General features: G+C 40.9%; 1 protein-coding gene across 1 annotated transcript; it reads left to right on the forward strand.

Moving 5' to 3' along the window:
- Window positions 1-18,752: 18,752 nt before the first annotated feature.
- On the forward strand, window positions 18,753-21,537 carry LOC118290708 (probable G-protein coupled receptor 139). Its single transcript, XM_035618525.1, has 2 exons — window positions 18,753-18,963; window positions 19,988-21,537. Exons 1-2 carry the CDS (start codon window positions 18,837-18,839, stop codon window positions 20,995-20,997), a joined length of 1,137 nt encoding a protein of 378 aa, XP_035474418.1. The 5' UTR covers window positions 18,753-18,836; the 3' UTR covers window positions 20,998-21,537.
- Window positions 21,538-23,386: the final 1,849 nt, after the last annotated feature.

Raw genomic sequence — 23,386 nt, forward strand, 5'->3', positions numbered from 1 at the left:
GGACAGTGCCCACACCGGTGTCAGATGCATTAACCTCTACTATTAATTGCAGTCCGGGATTTGGGTGAGCTAATACTAGTGCAGAGGTGAAAAGTCTGTTTAAGGTCAGAGAAGCTTTATCTACCTCAGAAGTCCAGGTAAAAGGGATGTTGGTGTAAGTCAGCCTAGTGACATGAGCTGCCACCCTGCTGTACTTATGGATGAATCTCCAGTAGAAATTAGTGAATCCCAGAAAATGCTGGAACTGTTTCCGTGTAGTGGGGATTGGCCATTCTGCCACAGCCTGGATCTTGGCTGGATCTGATTTCACCCAACCCTGCTCAATGATTAAGCCCAAAAAAAACTGATAGATTGCACATGGAAATAACACTTCTCTGCTTTGACAAAAAAAAAGCTTGCTCTCCAGGAGACATTGGAGGACTAGCCTAACATTCTGGATATGTTCTGCTGGGTTGCAGTTAAAAAATGAAAAAAATAAACAAAAACAAACTGGTTCAGCATGTCACAATGGATATAAATTAGTCTGAAAGGCATTACCATCTAAGTGTCGTAGGGGTGTGTTGAACGCTGTCTTCCACTCCCACCTCTCCCAAATCCAAATCAGGTGATATGCATTGTGTAGTTCGAGTTTGGTGAAGATAGTAGCTTGGTGCAAAGGCTCATAGGCTGGGTCAATTAATGGGAGAGGGTAGGTGTTCTTAAGTCGTATTGATTAGCCCCCTTAAAATCAATACAGAGTTGAAAAGTGGCATCCTTCATTTTAATAAAAAAGAAACCAGCCCCTAGATTAGTAGTTTGGGAGGTGGTTGTATGGCTCACCAAGACCCTCCTAGGTCCCAATGAGCCCAGTCTTTTGGGTTAGTGCAGTTTGCGAGCAAGTCCCCCGACTCACCACAATACAGAGAGTTTTGACATTCTGACGTAGACTAGAGACTTCTTTGCTTTGCACAGGCTGATCAAAAATCTTCATAAGTAAATAAAGAGTAATCCTCACAAATTTCTGAACCACTTTCCCACAGAACTTTAGCTAATTTAATGTTACTGTTAACAAACCTATAAATAAGGCGATACAGGATCATCAGAGTTATAAGTGGCAGGTTGGAGTTTGAAAACGAATGAACATTGGGGAAGGAATTGGCCACATACTCCTACATCACCGGAGTAATGCTCAGGTATGGGGATAAATGGTTCTCTTGCTGTGGGTACAGAGGATAGCAACTGGGAGGGGACTGTGACTGGGGGTGAAGCAGAATACACCATAGAAGCATGAAGAGTTTTTCACTTGAGTTCCCATCTGAGCAATATTCGCGAACGTGGCTCTTACAGAACTAATCATTTCACGGAGAGCCTGGTCATGCTGTCCCACCAATTCACCTTGTGGAGCTAGGGCTTAAGGAAAGAGTCTGGGTCTGCTGGGTCCATATTTTTGGTCAGATTGTTATATTAAGAGACTTTGGACCCAGAATACAGACAACCAGACTCAATGAGAATGTCAACAGTAGTCTTTAAAGGGTGAGGTGATGAGGATTGAGGGTGTCTGTGCAGAACAGGCAGGCAGAGGAGTAGGAGCAAAGCAGCGAGAGTTGAGCAATGGCTTTTTCACTGGGTTCCAGGAGGAAAGTAATTTTAAACAGGTAATTTTACTCGGCCCTAAACAGCTCAGGGATTCTTATCTGAGTATATAGTAACCTTGGATGGCATAACTTTGGACTCCAGCTCTACTGTAGGGAACCTTGTTTTACGGTGGATGTAGGAACTAGACCCAAATGCATAGGTGAAAGTTAAAATAGTAATTTAATAAATATAAAAGAAAACAAACTTACAAATTTCCAAAGTAAAACAAAAAACAAAATCCAACAAAAGTTGTCAACGGGTATCGGAACGGAAACAGGTAATCTCTGACAGAACAGGTAGCAAACACAGGAACAAACAGGAATCCAGGTTAGGGGGACAATCACAGACGAACTGATGAAGGGAAGCACAGAGACCAAATAGAGAAGGAGGCACAGGTGATGGGAAACAGGTGAGACACATTAGGAACAGGTGTGGACAATCACTGGGGCAAGAGTCAAAACACCGAACACGCAGAACAAGTGACAACACAAGGAAGGAAACTTCAAAGTAAAACAGGAAATAAAAAACTAAATACAAGATACACAAGGGATAATAAATGTAACTAAACAGATGTACATGAGGAATCTTAAATTAAAAAATCAAAGGAGCCAACAACAACAACAAAATGGTCTCTGGAGAACTGGGCATGGACTTTGCTTGGGGGTTTAGGACAACCTGGAGGTCAGGCGGACGGGCGTAGCCGTTCGGGGGGACAGCCTACCTGACAGGCTGGTCAGGTAGGCTTAGCAGTTTGTGGGGAAGGCCAAGAGGCCAGGCAGACAGGCCAAGTTGATCTCGGGGACCACGGGCGAGAGATGGGTCGGTCGGCCCGCCAACTGGAGACAAGGAGCAGGGCTCGGCCAGACCACCGACGAGGAATGTGTTGATTGGCCAGCCGACTGGAGATGAGGAGCAGGTTCAAAGGGGCAGAATCATGACACCTTGGAGTTATTTTTGACCAGGACATGTCCTTTGACTCAAGAATGATAATCTTCTGATAATTCAATCATTGTTTAGAAAATGTGTTTAGAAAACATAAATTTTTTGTATACTTTATATATACATTTATATGTACCTGCTATACTTTATTTTAGTAAATTTCTTTTGTAAAACATGAATATATACATAACAGATAAAGAAATTAATAAAAGGAGACGTAAAAGGATAAAGATAAACAATAAAATTGTAGAAGAGATGTGAAAAGAATAAAGATGAAACAATGACATGGAAGAAGAGATGTTAAAGGGATAAAGATAAAACAATAAAATGCTGAAAGAGATGTGGAAAGGATAAACAAATAAAGATAGCTAAGCCTTTTCTGCTATTACTATTACCATTAAAGTACTACTGATTATTACTAAAAGACAAAAAGGGAAGAGAAGGCTTAAAATAACAGAGGGATGACAAAATTGCTCACATGATTAATCAGAACTGAACTATGAAAGCTTCCACACACAAATCTTGTATAACTAGCATGTACTTTATCCATCTCTACAAACTCTCTCTGAAGCTCTGTGAGCACAGCCTTAGCCACTTTGTGGTAGGACCTGTTTGGAAAAATCCACTCTGATAGGGTATGTTTCAATTGCCTCATTTACCAGGCGTTCTGGGCGGCTGGCCAGCTTCTGGAGGCCTTTAGTGCATCACTCAGTTCTGTAAGACTTCCACAGTCATCATGGCGATAAACCACCAGAGCTAATTCTCTATCCTGGTCAAGTTGCAGTCAGACTATATCTGTTTGGGTCTCAATGTTGTCCACACTTTCCTCAATCATCTTAGTGTCTGTACCCTCATCTCCCTCTTCTCTGTGTCTGTTCTTTCCACAATTATCTCCTTGATCTCAGTGTCTGCTCTTTCCTCAATCATCTCCTTGATCTCTGTCGATTTTTCGCTCAATCATCTCCTTGATCTCGGTGTCTGCTCTTTCCTCAATCATGTCTTTAGTGTCCTCTCTTTCATCTCGTTCCATCTCCGTGTTCTCAGTATCTGCTCTCCTCAATCATCTCAATCACCTCGGTGTCTACTCTTTCCTCAATCATCTCCTTGTTCTCGGTGTCTACTCTGTCCTCAATCATCTCCTTGATCTGTGTGCATGCTCTTTCCTCAATCATCTCCTTGATCTCGGTGTCTGCTCTTTCCTCAATCATGTCCTTAGTGTCCTCTCTTTCATCTCGTTCCATCTCCGTGTTCTCAGTATCTGCTGTCCTCAATCATCTCCATCATCTCGGTTTCTACTCTATCCTCAATTATCTCCTTGATCTTGGTGTCTGTTCGTTCCTCAATCATCTTGTTGTCAGTGTCAGCTCTTTCCTCAATCATCTCCTTAAGCTTGGTGTCTGGTATTGGCTCAATCATCACCTTGATCTCAGTGTCTTCTCTTTCCTCAATCATCTCCTTATTCTCAGTGCCTGCTCTTTCCTCAATCATCTCCGTCTTCTCTGTGTCTGTTCTTTCCTCAATCTCGGTGTCAGCTCTTTCCTCAATGATCTCCTTGTTCTCAGTGTCTGTTCTTACCTCAGTCATCTCTGTGATATCAATATCTGCTCCTTCCTCAATCATCTCCTTGCTCTCAGTGTCTGCTCTATCCTCAATCTCCCTGATCTCAGCATCTACTTTTTCCTCAATCATCTTCATCACCTGAGGAAAGAACAGATGCACTGTTCTTTTCTCAAACATCTCCTTAATTGTGGTATCTGTGTAGGATGCCATCTTTGTATGTATTTCCTCTGCACAAAAATAAATATATGCCAACTGCATGGGCCTTATAACCTTCGGGATTTGTCTCTGATCTTAACTGAATTGCATTTGATCTCAAAATAATGTCTGACTTCATTAAATGCCTTTGATTTCATTATGCTGATTGGCTCAAAAGCAGGGATGTCAGCCACTGTGCTTTGGGAAAAACGTTGCACACTATCCTTTGATCTGCTCTGCCTTTCAGCCAATCAGCATTCACACAGCACTTTCAGCACGGAATGCAAATTCATATTTAGAACAGGCTGGGACTGTGCTCTCAAACAGGAATGTTCTGACCAGGTACTGCACTAGTAATTGACACTATAGCATGATCCATACTATTGTAGTACCTGGCACAGAGAATACCTGCCCATACCTGAACATGCCACAGGAGGAGCCCTTAAAACCTTGGTAGTGTGTCTTGTGACCAACTCTTATTCCCCAAGCAAGAACAATAGAGGCGTTTGTTATATTTATTTAAAATAGTCAATATGAAAACAAGATACCAGAGGCACGAGGTAAGTTGTGAGACGGTGACTTGTTTCAATGGTGGAAAAAAATCCACAACAGAATGTAATGCAGTGTTAGGGTTACACATACACACTAAAGAATCACCCAGGAGGGGGGCAGTGTGTCGACGTGGACCCTGCCTTACAGAGTGGATGTTGCTGCACGGAACTGATCGGAAAAATCCATCCAAAACACTAACACAAATATGGCACTCAGAACCTGTCTCTCTATAGGTAAAACTCAAATGCCAGAATCAACAGTTACCCCCCCTAAGAATCATATACTAAAAAATAATGATATCAAAGTAGCAAACAGTGGCTGGTCTGGTCCTTTTGAGAAAACAAATAAAATAAATTTGTTGCCAGACTTACCATTAAAATATATTGTTAATGTATAAGCCACCTTTAAGGGATACATACACTCCCATAGCGCAGTTACGCAGTCGGAGGGAGGTTTCCGGTTCGGTATTCCCTGGTCTCTTTAAGTACTGGGGCCTATGGTAGCCATGTCAGTCATGAACTGTGGTGATAAACATAACAGTCACTGTTCAGTGGCCGAATGAACAACGCACAAAGCAAGGACACACACCAAAATCACAGTACTGTTCTGGGCATTACCATCAATTTCCCTCATAAGAGATGGAGCACTTGCATTGGTTATCATCCTATGAGAATCAAAAGTCACACAGTCAGCCTCAGCGCTTATCACAAACACCAGAAGAACCGACAATTACTGACTCTAAATCAGTTTTCTCAATCACTAAATTTCCGTTGGCACTCTTGAAAAAGTACGTGTGACCAGATATCCTGGATCTTTTGATGACCTTGACAGTGGTGGTCCTTCAAGTATACCAACTGTCCGTACAACCTTGTATGGCTTTAAAATACAACTCCAAGTCATTTAGTTTTACAAACTGATATTCCTTGTATCAAGAGCTCTGTCAGAGCTAAGAGATACTTTAATATGTAAGGGACATTGGACAGCCGGACCACCAACTGCGGTTCAGAGGCATGGATAAGCCGGTCAGCCGACTTCAAACGAGGAGCAGGGATCGGCTGGTCCGCCGATTGGGGTTCAGGGCCATGGGTCGGCTGCTCCACCGAAATTGAGTCTAGGAGCAGGGACAGGAGTCTGTCGGGCCGTCAACAGGTTCTCAGGGACAGGGGTAGGCCCATTTTTCACTGGGAAATCGCCTCGTATGGAACATATTCTTCCAGCTCAATACAATAGCTCTCCTGGCTTGTAGAAGCCCAAAATCCAGAAGTATAGTCTTTATTGATGTCTGTATGAAGTCCTCTGGATATATACCAAGCACACAAAGTTTGGCGTTTAAAGGGACCTTGATGTTAAACAGTTTGACAAACTATTTGTGACATCCTTCCAAAACATTTTAATCTTTGGACATTCTCAGAGACAGTGAAAGAAAATACCCTTTTCATCCACACATTTAGAACGGACATCTGGAATATTAGTAGACATATGATGTAGTTTAACAGGAGTAACATACATTCTCACCAACCATTTATATTGTAGTAACCTAAAGCTTGTACTTATTGTCTGTATTTGCACTTTTAAACAAGCACTTTTCCACTTTCCAAGCATTTCGTTCATCTATTGTTGATTCTGTACTATGTGTCACCAACATATTGTAGTATTTATATACGTAACCTTTCTCTTCTATATTCTCAAGTGTTAATAATGGTGGTATACACATTATCTGTTTATATTTTGATGAAATGTATAGCTTCTTAATTGTAAATATTTAAAGAAATGTTTTGTAGGAACTTGGTATTTCTGACATATTTGATCGAAGGAAACCAAAACTCCATCTACATAAAGATCCATCATTGTCCGAATACCTTTTATATGCCATGATCTAAATCCTCCATCCTTCTTTTCAGGCTAAAAATGTTCATAACCCCAAATAGGAGTAAATTGAGACAGTGCAGGAGAGTCACCAATATGTTTGTGTGCAGCATGCAAAACTGAAATAGTGTTTTTAAGAAAGGGATTTTTCGTATATTTTTTCAACGCCTTAATATCTGAAGAGTACAGTATATGTACACATCTAATGGTAAATCCGGGCCCAGGCTGGGGGCACTGTTGAAGAGAAATAATATGATGCTGTAGTCAATTGGGCAGCCATATAATACCATCTGAGATTGTTTGGTGGTGGCAGTGGGAGTGTTTGAAAATAATATAGGAATTGAGGTAGAATTGTCATTTTTATTATATTTATTTGTCCAATCATAGATATAGGCAAATTGGACCAGCGGGTCAGTGTCTCACTTACTCCGTCTACCAAGGGGTTATAATTTGCTGCGATTACTGATCACTGATTTCAGGAGTGATTTTAACACCCAAGTACTTAAAAACCTTCATTAGTTAATGGAGTATTCACGTTGGGGCTATGTCTTTCTTCCTTTTTAAGAAACATTAGAACTGATTTAGAATTGTTAATTTTATATCCGGAGAATCCTCCAAATTTATTAATTAATGTCATCAGATTGGGAATGCTATTTTTTTTCATTTTTCAAGAAGAATATAATATCGTCCGCAAATAAAGAACTACGATGATCAATCCCCCCAATTGTAATGCCTGACAATCCTGTATGTGCTCTTATGGCCATGGCTAAAGGCTCAATTGATAGTGTGAATAACAGTAGGGACTGTTATAACAGTAGCAGTAGGGACTGTTATTCACACTGTCGGGTGGATCGTTGTAAAAAAGTTTCGCCTAGGCCGAATCTTGGGAGTACGTCAAAGAGGTAACCCCATTCTATCCTGTCGAAAGCTTGACATGCGTCCACTGATAGAATTGGTGTGTCCTTTACATTATACCTCTCATGTAGTATATTTAAAACCCTTCTAATATTGTGATAGCCTTGTCTTTTTTGTACAAAGCCCTGTTGATCATCATTAATCAGCCAAGGGAGACATTGATCTAATCTTTTAGAAAGAGCCTTACAGAGAATCTTAGTGTCACATCCCATCAAGCTAATTGGTCTGTAAGAAGAACATTTAGTTGAGTGCTTATTTGGTTTCAATATTACGATTATTGTAGCCAATCTTAATGAACCTGGAAGCACTCACTCGATGAACGATTCTTCATACATGTCTAGAAGCGGTCCTACAAGTTGTCTTTAAAAAGGTTTTATAAAACTCTATCGGTATCCCATCTGATTTGGGGGCTTTACCACTATTGATGTCACCTATAGCCTCTAAAAGGTCTTCTGCTGTTAATGTACGATCTAGTGCTATTTTTTCATCATCCGCTACAGTCCGAAATTTTAACTTATCGAGAAATGCATTCTGCTCCTTACTATTTTCTGGATATTCTGATTTGTATAGCAATTTATAAAACTCCCTAAAAATATCATTTATCTCTAATGGTTCCTCTTTCAAGTTGCCCGACGGAGACTTTTTACTACTAATTGTTCTCTGAGCATTTTCTTTATCCTCCAGGCCAGTAATTTTCCTGCTTTGGTCATTAGACTTTTAGCCACTTTATCTGTCGTTAAATTATCATGATTAGTTCTCATATCACATAGGTTACGTAGATTTTCAGGGTCATTATTATTATAAAGTTCAGTCTCAGCATTTTTTATTTGTTTTTCTAACGTCCATAATTCTTGGATCAATCGTTCAGTTGTAGAACTTGTGTAACTAAAAATTTCTCCTCTTCTATAGGCTTTAAATCCTTCCTATCTGATGCTAGACGTGGTTTCATCTGTATTTAGTTAAAAATATATATCAATGCAAATTCCCACATATTTAACAAAGGGCTTGATCCTTTAACAAATAGACCTGTAACCTCCACCTCAAGCTGCGCTCGACCCCATCTAAATGTATCTGTATTGACACCGTAGCATGTTCACTGATTACTATACTATTGTACCAGCATTTTTCGACATTAGCATTAGTTCCATAGAAATTAAAAAGTAATCAATGCGTGAGTGAGATTTATATGTGCATGAGTAGCATGAGTATTCCCTTTTTTTGGGGTTTTGCACCCTCCAAATAATGTAAAGTCCTTCTAGGGCAGACACCTTTAGAAATAATCTTTCAAAAAAGGATGGATTGTCTTTGTTAGGGCCATAAATGTTTATTAAATTTAGTTTTTGTAATATAATATTTCCTTCAACAATGATGTACCTTCCAAATGGATCTTGAATCGTTTTTGTGACTTGAAATGGTATTGATTTGTGTATGAGAATAACTACACCCCTTGCATTAGTGTTATAAGGAGCATGAAACACTTGACCTGGCCATCTTTTACTCAAATAATGTATATTTGAAGTAATCCAATGCGATTCTTGTAGAAATGCTATTTTGGATTTAAGGTGCTTTATCCTTTTCAATATTTCTTTTAATTTGGGCAATTTTCTCATTCCCCTGACATTCCAGCTTATAATTTCAATATAAGAGCTATTTGTCTGCTTTTTTTTCTCCATATATGATTAAGACAGGACAACATGAAGTTGTAAAGTTGTAGGACAGCAACAAATAAAATAATAAAAGTAATGCAAGTATACGCAACCCCACAAACCCAGTACTTTAAACATTCCCACCCTCCACCCTAGCATTTCCAACTGAAATGCACACCCTTCCCTCAAGTAAAGGTTTGAGGGACACTGATCCACTATTCGAGTAGCAGCTAGTCAGCGTAGCTTAACCTAAGTCCTCAACAAAACCATCGGTGCCCATCAACCGTACACCTGAAAAATGGTGTAGTAATTTCTCCCTTTTATAATACAGGACAATACGAAATGACCATGTCAAAACAATTCACTGGTCAATTAAACATCAACTGCAAAATGTATAAACAATACCAACCCCACTATAATCAACATGCTGAACAATGGGCACAATTACAAGAAAGTAAATAAATTAAATAATAATAGTAAACCATGTAAGTAACTTATCTCACAATAAAATATGCCCATATCGAATTATTTGGAATCTCTCCTACCGCACATCTTGGTGCTCAGCTGATGCCCGTGGCTGATCAGCTGTTTCCTCCCGCGGAGCCAAAGGCTGTAAAAAACAGCCGTCAACACAGCAGCGAGTCGTTCTGAATCTCCGGCTTACATACCTGTGGAAACTACGATGACCGGGGGATGTTTTTGTAAAACTGTTCAGCTTCCTGCGGCGTTCAGAACAGGTGGATCAGGTTGTTATGTAGCACTCTTAGCTTGCAGGGATTGTGCTGGAATCCACGAAATGCGTTGATTTCAACAAAAATCTTCGTAACCTGGTTGAATCCTCGGCGGATCCGGAGTATATCTAAGTATATCTTGGCTCCGCTGTGTGTGATGTCTCCCCGTCTTGATTCAGGATAGACAAACTCCTTGTCCTGGAACTAAAAAGCGAATGAGAACCGCTCTGGTTTGGTTGGGCTTTCCCGATGCCAATGTGCGGCGGACCCGTTCCAGGGTAAACAATCTGTCAGGGTTCAGCCCCAGCCACTGTGTCAGCATGCTGTTGATAAAATCAAACAGTGTTTGTTGGCCTTCAGCCCCCTCTCTCAACCCGTAGAGCCAAAGGTTTTTTATTCTGCCCCGATTCTCAAGGTCTTCTGCCTTGGACTCGAGGTAAGCGATTCGCTTGATGGCTGTGGCTAGTGCTTCTTCTGCTGTGTCAAGTGTTTTCTCTGTCTCGTGAATTTCTTCATCCATACGCATTGAGTTAGAGGAGACATCCCGTTTTATCTCTGACACCTTACATTCCGACGCAGTCATTGAGGGCGCCAGGCCAGTCAGACGGGTGTCGATATTGTACAGCTTTGTTCCAAAGTCAGCCCGGAGTGATTTCAACTCGCTAAGAACCTCAGCTAAGTTAGCCATGTTAGCATCTGTGTCGCTCGGTGGACTCGGCGGAGTAGTTTTAGTACCAGTCTTGCGTCCATGAGTAAAAATATCACACTGTTTGGTTGCAAGAGGTTTTGACATGTCAACACCGAGGTTCAGTCAAAAAAAATAGCAGTGTATATTTGGGGTTAAGTTCAGTCGTGTTGTTCAGAGCCCACTCACTAAGCTGCCATCCTGGTCTTGGCCACGTGACCCCCTCCTAACAAAGAATACTTAAGAAAATGTCAAATCAAGTTAACCTTCTGTCAATACCCTGTTACCCCACACATCTGTCCTCCACGCCGTAATGATGCAAACCGCGGACCGTAGAGCTGCAGAAAATCAACCCATTTTAAACCACATTAACCACAGGCACATAAGTCACACCATTTTCTATAGTCACTAAAGAGGGAGACAACAACAGACCTGGAGCAAGATCTGAACCACCAAGCTCTAGAGGCATTGTGTTGCGGTGACTGTGGAACTTTTGGGCAAGTAACTTCAACAAACTTGAGCCAGCTGGTGTAAACTCCCCATTCCGGGGATGTGACAGTGGCGGAGAGCTCTCTCCCAGCATGTCTCTTTCTAAGTTTTGCACAAAAATTGTTTGTATGTTTCATAAATTTGTGTGATTGAATTTGTGCTCATTCAAAGATAGTGTGATGAAAGGCTGAAAGACTTTAAAGGGGTCATATTATGCTCCAGGCACCTTTTCAGCCTGCCTCCACGTATATTTGGTTATCTGGGGTGTCTGCCAGCCCACGAAGAATGAAAAGAAAACAATGAGTCGTTGATTCGTGGTTTGGGTTGATCGTGCAGACGGTCTGTAAACAAGCCATTCACAGCATGGGCGTCAAGTGACGTAAGTTGACTCCTGCTACTGGGGCGACCACGCCCCCAACCTGAGCAGCACCTCCCCCCTTGAAGTGCAGAAAAACAGATAGCGGCTGCCGGCGATCGGTTGCGGCTGCCGGTGGTCGGTCGCGGCTGCCGGCGGTCGGTCGCGGCTCCCGGCGGTCGATCGCGGCTGCCGGCGGTCGGTCGCGGCTGCCGGCGGTCGGTCGCGGCTGCCGGCGGTCAGTCGCGGCTGCCAGCTGCCGGCGGTCGGTCGTGGCTCCCGGCTGCCGGCGGTCGCGGCTCCCGGCTACCAGCGGTCGGTCGCGGCTGCCGGCGTTCGGTCGCGGCTCGCGGCTCGCGGCTTGCGGCTGCCGGCGGTCGTTCGCGGCTCCCGGCTTGCGGCGGCTCCTGGCTGCCGGCGTTCGGTCGCGGCTGCCAGCGGTCGCGGCTCCCGGCTTGCGGCTGCCGGCGGTCGGTCGCGGCTCCCGGCTTGCGGTCGGTCGCGGCTCCCGGCTTGCGGCTGCCGGCGCTCGGTCGCAGCTCCCGGCTTGCGGCGGAGGTCACGGCTGCCGGCGGTCAGTCGCAGCTCCCGGCTTGCGGCGTTCGGTCGCGGCTGCCGGCGGTCGGTCGCGGCTCCCGGCTTGCGGCGTTCGGTCGCGGCTCCCGGCTTGCGGCGTTCGGTCGCGGCTGTCGGCGTTCGGTCGCGACATACGGGTAACACTGCAAGACAGCTGCAACGCTTAGAGCAGGAGGGCATCATTGAGAAGGTGACTCAGCCCAGTAGGTGACCCCAGTTCTAAAGCCAAATCGGAAAGAAGTTCAGTGCTGTGCAGACCTACACCTACCTGTGACCTATTCCATCAAGGCTGTTTAAGGATGTATTGCCTTTAATCAACTGTTCCATATTAAATCGGATCATTCTATATCTATCAACAGGCCACGCATAAGGCCTTTAAGATTGCAGTAGTTAAACCTCTGCTTAAAAAGCTGACTTTAGACCCAGATATTTTAGCTAAATATAGACCTATATCAAACCTGCTCTTCACTTCTAAAATTCTTGAAAAGTCTGTTACCAACCAGTTATGTGATTGTTTACACATGAATAGTTTGCTGGAAGACTTTCAGTCAGGATTTAGCATCATAGTACAGAAACGGCACTGCTGAAGGTTATCAACAACCTTCTCATGGCCTCAGACAGTGGACACGTCTCTATTCTCGTCCTGTTAGATCTTTGCTGCATTTGACACCATTGATCACAACATTCTATAACAGAGATTATAACGCATTATGGGATTAAAGGAACAGTACTAAAATGGTTTAAGTCATACTTATCAGATATATATCAGTTCGTTAAAAACAACTCTTTCATTCATACAATAGGTTATTCATGGAGTTCCACAAGGTTCTGTGCTGAGATCCTGTATATCTGCTTCCCTTGGACCAAATTATCAGAAAGCACCATGAAATTTCCATTGTTTTGCAGATGATACCCATCTTTATTTATCTACAAAGCCAGATGAAACTAATCAAGTAGACAAACTTCCGGATTGTCTAAAAGATATAAAGGCCTGGATGACCTGTAATTTTTTACTTCTACATTCAAATAAAACTGAGGTCATTGTACTCTTGTGGTCCAAAACACTTCAGAGAAACATTACCTGAGCACATAGATGGCATAACTTTGGCCTCAAGCTCTACTGTAAGGAACCTTGGAGTTACCTTTGACCAGAACATGTCCTTTGACATCAGCCAGACCACCAACGAGAAATGTGTTGATTGGCCTGCCATTTGGAGACAGGAGCAGAGGTCGGCCAGACCACCGACGAGGAATGTGTCGATTGGCCTGCCGACTGGAGACGAGGAGCATGTTCAAAGGGGCAGAATCATGACACCTTGGAGTTATTTTTGACACTTTAAACAAGTTTCTAGGACAGTCTTCTTTCACCTGCGCAATATCAAGAACATTAGAAACATCCTATATCAAAAGGATGCTGAAAAACTAGTCAATGCATTTGTTTCTTCTAGATTGGACTTGTGTAATTCATTACTGTTAGTTAGGATTTCCCAATAAGTTCTTTAAAAAATGTATAATCTCTGTTTTTAGGGCTGGATAGAATTCTAATCTACTTTGGCTTTAGTAAAGTTTCTTTACATTGTGTTATGATTTGATTGACTCTGATTGGTGTTTTGAGAGCAGTGTTGCTGTGAGCCTGGTCAGACTGTATCTGAGAGGAGGCAGTTAGCCTCAGGACCAACTGACATAGGGGACTCTTTTCTGGGCTCAGCTCTTGATTTTGCAGGGCTTTGGAGTGGTGGGTGTCTCGGGGGCTGGATTTTAAGGTGGTTCAAAAAGGTATGAGCGTTCTCTTTTGAATGTTAATTTTCCGTGGGTATCTGCCTAATTCTGCTCTACATGCGTTTGTTGGTGTGTTTCTGTGAACATTGAAAATGTATCTGCAGAATTCTGCATATAAACTTTCTGTTGTATGTTTGTCCAGACGAATAAAGCACTGATGACTGAGTGGACCCCACACTTTAGTACCATATAGCGCAATGGGCTGGATGACACTATCAAATATTTTAAGCCCAATTTTAATTGATATTTGGAAATTATAACATTTTCTCTTCATTGCATTTAGGGCTCTTTTTCTTTTAGTGCGTTCACTGACTGCCATGTTGAAACTCCCTAATGCTGTTTTGGTTATACCAAGGTAGGTATAACTCATTCTGTGTTCAATGATACTGTTGTTCATGGTGAATTGGTGTTTGTTCTCCTGGCATCTGGGGCATTTTTGAAAGATCATGATATTTGTTTTCTTCATATTTACTGCCAGGGCCCAGTTCTGACAGTACTTTTTTACTATGTCCAGCTGTTGCTGTAGTCCTTGTTTAGTAGGAAACAGTAGAATAAGGTCATCAGCATAAAGCAGAGACTTCACCTCTATATCTAGGAGGGAGAGGCCAGGAGCAGCACATTGATCCAATTCAGCAGCAAGTTCATTGATGTAAATATTAAATCAAGTTGGGCTTAAATTGCAACCCAGGCGAACACCTATTCTCTGGGTGAAGAATTCAGTTCGTCTGTCTCCAATTTTAACAACACACATATTTTCCAAATACATTGATTTAACCAGATCACAAGTTTTCCCCCCTATACCACAGTGTAGAAGTCTGTAGAAGAGCCATTCATGCCAAATAGAGTCGAATGCTTTCTTGAAATCAATACAACAAGTGAATATCTTACCATATTTTGTTTGGTGTTTATGTTTGTTTATTAAAGTATGAAGGGTATATACATGGTCGTTGGTGCAGTGTTTTTTTCTGTCTCTCTCTTTATCTCTCTCTCTCTCTCTGTTTCTCTCCCGACTCTCGTCAACCTAAACTGCAAGTCTGTGGACTGTGTGAGGAAGATGGAGCACCAAGAGAAAAACATGTTTGAACCATGGGAGGGATCCAAAGAGCGTGGGAAATAGCAGCGTTGTATGAATGTGTGTGACTGGGTGTTACGTTCTCTTTTGAAACGAAAAGGAGGAGGGCAACGAAACAACCAAAAATACGAGTCAAAGTGAACGTGTAAATAAACTTATTACTATTACTATTTTCAACAGTTTGTTCAAAACAGTGCAACAGGTTAACAAAAGTGTGGGGGGAATGGGACGAGGTGCTGATGCCAAATAATTGAAATTAACAAAAAAAAACAAGGCCTAACTGGCTCCTATCATAAAAAGAAAGTTCATAAAACAAAGACCTAACTGACTCATCTAACAAAAGACTTTAATACTAATGTCTCTAAATCTAAGTCTCCTATCACCTACATGCATGCTAAAATGTAAAGGTACCCCAAACTCACCTACTACTCCCCATCTCCCCACCACAGGAACACATTACCAAACTCAAAACTATACAGCACCCAAAAACACATGGTCTTACAGGCAGAACACATAATGAAAAACAAAAGGCGGAGACACAGGATCCTGAGAATGCGCCCTTTTTATAGACCCCCCGGATCTGATTGGTGGAACCCAATCAGGTCATTAGCAACTGGGGAGAAAACAGAAAGGAGTGGGGGAGACACACACACACACACACACACACACAACCAGCCATCTGATTTTGCTTGGCACGTAACACTGGGTGAATGTGACTTGTTCTGTAAAGCGCTTTGAGTGGCTAGAAAAGGAATATATAATTTCATTTGCTGACTCCAGTTGTCCAAAATCACCTCCCTGCAAGGTGTTACAGCAGCCCTGAGACAGAATGAGTATAGGCTAAAACAAGAATAAATATAATAAGAATAATCCTAACAGATTAAATAGGGCTCTCGCCAGCATTGCTGGCTCAGGCCCTAATAATATAAATTGAATCAAATCAAATAAAAAAATACATTAGAGTACAATTAGACACAGTGAGTGATAACGGAGTTATAATGCCTTACCATCTCAGGTGACAGAGATGTTATAAGTAGCAGCAAGTAAGAGATTGTAATAATGTGTTTTTGTGTGCATATTTTCAGCACAGTCCAGTGGGGGAGTAGTGACACTCAATGTGAGTGGGTTGTTGGTCATGGGGGGAAACTGGTCAGTGTGATGACAGTATGTTTTCTCCACTGATGTTGTACAGTCTGATGGCAGTGGGCACCAATGAATGCCTGAAGCATTCTGTCTTGCTCTTAGGTGGGATGAGCCGGTGGCTCAATGAGCTGCCCAGCTGCCATAGCTCATCATGGAGGGGGTGAGACAGGTTATCCAGGATGGATCTGATCTTGTCCATCATCATCTTCTCTGTCACCGACTCCAGACTGTCCAGTGCCAGACCAACCACAGAGCTTACTTTCCTCACCAGCTTGTTCTATCTATTGGCCTCATTAACCTTGATGCCAACACCCCAGAACACCACAGCAAAGGTCAGGGCACTGGCTACCGCAGACTGGTACTGCAGAAGGACGTCAATGGAATAAGTTCTAGGCAGGACAAGTGGACTCATGTACTTGCTGATTCATTCAAAGATATGCTTTACTGTCCTCCAGCAGAACAAGAGACATTTGACATACCCTAGGAACATTTCTTTGCTTATCTGCAAATAAGACATGTTATATCTTCTAAGATTACCTCTGCTTCTGTTAACCTCTTTTGTAATGAGAGATTCATCTTTGATTACTGAAATCTCAGTTTCCCCGACAATCAGTCCTATGACAAATTCTGTCCAGGTGGTTATAGACTTAATCAGATCCATGTTTACATGTAACAGACTGAGGGAGACTCATTATAACAGGATATCACCCAAGTTTTCTTTCTCCTCTTTGTATACATTGCCATTCTGATAGGGGGTTGTCTTTCCACTGCCTCTGGGATTGTAAAGTAATTTCCAGATTCTGGAAATTAGTGGGATTGTAAAAAAAACAACTTTAAAAACAACCCTGCAGCTCCCTGCTTCGCTAAAAACTTCTTTTAAATACTTAAAACAGGATCTCGCACAATTACAAAAGAGTTCCCGCCCAATGTTAGTTTAGGTACCTGTTCTACATTATTTATCTGCAGACATAAATAAAGTGAAAGACTCATCCTATAACTATATATAGCAAAGCAATTACTATATATTTTTTTTTTGTGGAAGAGCTGTATAGCTGTCTGGGTTCAAGGTACATAAGGTACAAAAAAATCTGTCTTTCTTTTTTGGCAAACGAAAGATGGACTTTGTTTTATACCTTTATTCCTATTGTTTTGTATTGTTATTGTAGACTGTATTGTCTTACAACTCTGACAAATGGTATGGACAGTCAAAGCTTTGAAGTTGTGATATAATGATTAGATTGTTTGTAAGTGCATTGGTTTATCCCAATAAAAAGAAAATTTGGAGGAAATTGCTAGAATCTTTATCTTTAATTAAGGGAGTAGAAGTTTCACTTGTAGCCCCTTTGAACCTGTTACCAATCAACCTGACTCCATTTTGCCAATGAAGAGTTATTAATTATTTTAAAGTATTACTGTTTACTTATGGGCAGAAATTATGTCATTCAAATATTGTTAGGTGTATGACAGCAGCGATCAAATTCAAGATTATTTAAACACTTTGACCAATTTTCAAAGAATTCACTTATTCACTTAATCACAGAATTTCTTGGTTATTTTTAAAAACACTTATCCAAAAATATTAAAACCTAAAGTTGATTTAACTAAAACATAGAAAATCCAAAGCGCTACAATGTTAAAGGCTTGCTTAATTTCATTTATCATGAGTTATCAGTGTCAAAAACATTTAGTATCTCCCATAGGAAAAGCTGATAGGTCATATCTATATCTCAGGTGATGTGACTCCCTCCTCCTGAGGCTTTATAGCGGCGGCAGCTGAAGCTGTCTCACACATCCGTGCTCTTATCACAGAAAGTATTGTCATTGTGGAAACATTTGCAGCTGACATGCACCCCTGTGGACAAAGCCAATTCTGTATGATACCTTTATATTTCTAAAGAAGACACAGAGGAGGAACTATACACACCAGGTATGTCAGATTTCAACACTGATAGCAGATATTTTCACCCAGCTCAAGATAATTAACCTGTATCATCCCAGATTATTATTAATATGTTTATTCTGAGATTTGTGAAGTCTGAAATTAGCCATCTAAAAGGGAAACTGTCCCAAACATCTGTGTTATTCCTTATGGCATATCTTTGGCTTTACAAAAAATAATTTTATTGCCAGGTGTGGTGCTAAACTGAGTGAAAACTGTGAGGATAGCAGGAGTATTTGCTTCTGGGACAACAAAAACCAAACAATATCGGCCATGTATGAGTCAAAATGAATGCACGTAAAAGAATATAGGAAATGTTTTCGCTTCTCTTCATTTCTGCAAAGGTTTATTTAACCTTAAAGACAGTCTCAAAAAACAACCATTAGACGAACAGCTGTAATAATCTGTTAATTATCAAGATAACAGTGGATCTTAATGCGCTTTTATTATGTAACCCTGGGCAATAGTGGAGCAGTTATTTTTGTAACTAAAAAATATAATCTCTGTGTACCAGTCCAAAAGTAATTTAAATATATATCCAAAGCTTATATTTCTCATGTGCAATGGTTTTTGGATGACTTATGTTTACACATTTTACACTGCAGTTATGTAGATGATGTTTGTATTTGCAGAACCGTAAACCAGGTGCAACAGCTTAAATGACATCAAGCTAACTCGTGGAGTAAAAAGCTCTGATGTGCACTGTAGACCTTTGCCACTATTTGTTCACTGTACTCTGCTCCTCTCTGTATCAATAACAGCACTTCATTTTGCTCTCTAATGGCTTTATTGCAGGAATTAGCATGTGAGCTATTGCCTGGTGGTGAAATGGAGGGAGCCAGCGTCAACATCTTTGTCACTGTTCAGAAGATCTACTACCCTTTACTTTGCATCATGGGTATTCCAGGTTTGTAGCTTGTCATGTCATTCCGTCTGTCCATGTCATGTTAATAGGTTAATCAGGGATGATTGGTAGGCCTATCTAAATACAAAAAGGTACACATTAATAACTTTATTAATGTTAATACATCACGTCTAACTGTTTGTATATGTTGTTGTCCACTAGGACCATAAAGTTACTTTCTTGTGATCCCTGTGTTTTGTGCATCTTGAGTTTTGTATTTCCTGTTTTATTTTGTAATTCATTTCCTGTGCTCCTGTCTGGTTTTCTCTTACTTCACGTTTCTTGTGTTTCCCAGTGATTGTCTGCACCCGTTCCTACTGTCACCTGTGTATCATTACCTGTGACTTCTTGTGTGTATGTAGTCTTTGTGCCTCCCTTTTATCTTGTTGGATCATCTGTTTATGTCCGTGTAGACCTGTTTATCCCTCTGCATCTAAGTTTATTGTAGCCATGCCATGCTGTATTTCACCTCAGTGCTTTTTGTCCGCGTTCCTCTGTTGGAGTTTTGGATTATCTAAGGTTGAGTTTTTGTTTATTTTGACCTTATAAGACTGGAGGTCAGTTTCTTTGTTGTCTTTTATTAAATCCTGTTTCCCCCATACCTGCATTTTGGGTCCTGCTTAACCAAACTGTGACAAGATTGCTCCCATGCAAGCATTACGACTCACTAAATTACTTGGATCTTTAATGATTTACTAATATGCAGGCCATAAGTATTACAAGGACATGATAGGAACGTAGGAGATATTTTTACCTTCAAAACCACGGTCAGATGTAAAAACTGGCATCTGTATTGAGCAGAGATAGGGAGATGCTTAGCCTAGCTTAACTTAAAGACTGGAAGCAGCGTAAAACTGGCATAGCATAGCTTTGATAAAAGTGAAAAGGTACTCTTCAGAAAATCTCAAAGCTTTAAGCAATTATATGTTATGTGTTAATGAGGTAATTAGGTAACAACTTCTAATATAGTACCATAGAAATTGTGTGTATTCATCTATGCTTTTTTGTAAATGTCTTTCCCTTACAGCCAACCTCTTCACATTCTATATGATTTGCTTCCGAAAATGTGGGATGTCCAACACAGCCATCATTTACCTGAGCTGTCTGGCCATTGTGGACACCTTTTACTTGGTATGGGTGATCCTCATTGACTTGACCCTCACCTTCTGGCTGCTGCAGCCCTTCTGGCATTCCCACCCGTGGTGTGGCATCCTGGGATTCCTGCAGTATGGATCCCTCTACAGCTCCTCCTGGATCGTGGTGACATTCACCATAGAACGTTATCTTGTCCTCCGCAGCACAGCAGCCAAGCGGCACTTCTCCCAGGCCTGGATTACTAAATTGACCTGTATTTCTATTGTCCTGTTGTCACATCTTGTCTCTGTGCCACTTGGCTGGATCAATATTGTCACTCCTGTTTCCTTTCCTGTAAATGGGGAGAATGTGACTCTTCCAAGGTGTCATTACCATGATGAGACCTACACTACTATTATAGTGTGGATCACCACTTTCCTCTCTGGGGGAATTCCAATTGTGTTGGTCATCATTTTCAACTACCTCATTGGATATCATCTTTGCCGTGCCAGCAACCTCTTCACCAAGGAGGAGCTTCGCGTCATGCACGGGAGGAGCACCAGGGGCATGTTGAGGAGGACCATCCTGTTGCTGGGCACTGTCTCTGTTTCCTTTGTCGTTCTCAGCCTTCCTCGCTTTGTCACATACTGCATCCTGAGAACCAAGTACAACAACGAGAACTTCGACAGGAATGACTATAGAATCCCTATCAATGTGGCCGGAGACTTAGCCAACATGCTGCAGAACCTTAACTCCACCACTAACTTCCTGCTCTACTGTATGGTCAGCCGGCGTTTTAGACGAGAGCTGGTCCAGGTGGTGACTTGTAAGTCAAAGGCACGTGAGCTTGGCTCTGTTCTCACCCACACTATCATGAATGTCTTCTCAGTTGTGGATCATAAGACCTCACCAGCCAGCCACCCAGTGACTGTGGTACTTACCAGTCTCAAACAGACAGAGTAGAAAGGAACTGGAAACAAGGGCAAAGATCAGACTTGATATAATTGTTAAAGCCTAAAGTTTTAGTCTTGATCTTGGAAAAATTTATTTTTTACAAAATACTTTTGGAACCACGCTAAATGGACTGCATTAATACAGTGTTTTTCACTACATGTCAGATTCATATATATATATTGTTGTGATTTTGAAGATTCCTTGACTTTTTCCACTAGTGCCACCTGGAGGTTGTCATCAGTGTTACTGAAAGAACTGCCACAGCAGCTTTCTTTTTTTTTATACTTTGTTTTTATTGTCATTTTTAGCTTTACAGTTTCAACCTGGAACCAACATACACAAACATTTACAGGGGCATCTCAGGCAAGTGAATAGTTTCCTTCTTAGTCATTCTGAAGTAATCTAGTTATTTGTTGGCATCACTTTCCATGTATTCGGTCAAATATCTCCAGTTCCTGTCATGGATATGTCCTTTGACAGTTCTTTGTTCAGATGTTCAGCTCTGTACCAGTTTTACTGGCTATAAGTAAAATTTTAGTCAGATACCTGTTCCCTTTCTGAACAGCTTCTTCATTTTCTTCCAAGTACATGACAACACAACTGTTTGGAATATCGTATCCCATTATATCATTTAAAATTGTATACACAAGATTCCAAAAAGGTTTTATCTTAGCACAGCACCAGAAAACATGCGAATGATTGCCCTCTTGGCAACCAGAGAGCCTCCAACAAGGTTGAAGGATTTTCAGTTGTCTGCTCTCGATCTGAGGTGTTATAAAGAATCTAGTAAGATTTTTCCAGCCAAACTCTCTCCCTGCCTGTGAGCTGGTGGAGGTGCATTGTGTCATACACATTTTATACCAGTCGTAATTACTATATTTAACTCTGATTCCCATTTTCAACTGTTGAACTTACTCTATTCTCCTCTATGACTTTAAAGAAGGCTGAGGCGACCCACGATTTTCCCTGATGATAGGCATCTACTATAATTTTGATTAAACAATTTAATTCAGTTTTAGGATAAATTTTAACCTCTTTCATAAAATAATCCCTAATTTGAAAAAAACTGAAAAAAATCTGTTTTTTTCTAATCCAAATTTACCTCTTAATTCTTGAAAACTCATACACTTGCCCTCCTTAAGGATGATACAGAGAGTGGTAATACCTTTCTCTGTCCATGGTTTGAACCTTGAGTTATATAAACCTGGTTGAAAGTTTGGATCATATGCAACCCAGTTTAATATCTTTCTCTCCGCCTGTAATTTATATCTCTTAATTATCTTGTCCCAAAATGTAAAATGTGTTATTGGGTTTATTGCCTGTTTTATAATTTCTGTCTGTTCTACGTTGCCCAACAAGACTGGAATTTGTAAGTAAATAACTTTCATCTCTATATCTTTCCATCTCGCCTCATACTCAGTTGTGCACTTATTCTATTTTTTTTTACCATTCCAGATGAACCTTGATATACTATTGTCCCAGGAGTTGAATTAGTTTTGTGGTATCGTAATTGGTAAATATTGAAACAAATACATCAACCTTGGGAGGATATTCATCTTCATTATCCTGATTGTAGAGCTAAAATCTAGGGGGAAGGTTGACCACCTCTGAATGTCTTTTTGAATGTTTTGTTCAATAACTTTGTAGTTGGCTTCATATAATTTACCTTGTGTCTTGGTTATTGTAACTCAGAGATATTTCATGGTTTTACAGTTCCAATTGAAGCTACTAATATCCCTAGTTTGTTGAGATTGGGGTCAGTTAAAAGTAATAACTTGCGTTTTTGTAGTGTTGATTTTATATCCTGAGTAATGAGCATAAATCTTAAGAAAATTAATTAGCAGGGGGACTCCTTTATCTGGGCGTTTTAAAAAAAAGAATCACATCATCTGCGAAGAGGCCAATTATGTGCTTTTTATTTTTAGTTATCTCTAACCCCTCCAGATTTATATTCTGTCAAATGGCTTGTGCCAACGGTTCAATATAGAGGGCAAAGAGTGTGGTGCTCAAACAACTACCTTGTCAAGTGACCCTTTCTAATGTTATCCTTTTTGACAGATGTCCAATAACCTATATATATTATTAAATGGTTTTAATATTCTGAATTTAATATTCTTGATACAAAAATGCCCAATTAAAACTATCAAAAGCCTTTTCTGCATCAAGGTCGAATAATGCAATTTAATACCCTTTTTTTGTATATGAGCCTCAATATGAAGAGTTCTTCCATCAAAACAACTTTCACATGGCAATTTGGTTCTTACATTCCTGTCTAATACAAAATGAATGGCAATAACTTTGGTACCTGGAATTTCCCAGTTTGGGATCAATAAAGTCTATCTATCCATCCATCCCCTAACTTTTCATCATCATCATCAGGGAAACCTTTACTTTACCT

This window comes from Scophthalmus maximus, chromosome 18 (genome assembly GCF_022379125.1).
Source record: "Scophthalmus maximus strain ysfricsl-2021 chromosome 18, ASM2237912v1, whole genome shotgun sequence".
In the NCBI taxonomy this organism is placed as follows: domain Eukaryota; kingdom Metazoa; phylum Chordata; class Actinopteri; order Pleuronectiformes; family Scophthalmidae; genus Scophthalmus; species Scophthalmus maximus.

Bases quoted from the DNA above. Each gene is read 5' to 3' on its own strand.
- LOC118290708 (XM_035618525.1), top strand. From the start codon at position 18,837: ATGGCTTTATTGCAGGAATTAGCATGTGAGCTATTGCCTGGTGGTGAA. The intron at 18,964-19,987 runs GTTTGTAGCTTG...TTTCCCTTACAG, and splicing joins TTGCATCATGGGTATTCCAG to CCAACCTCTTCACATTCTAT.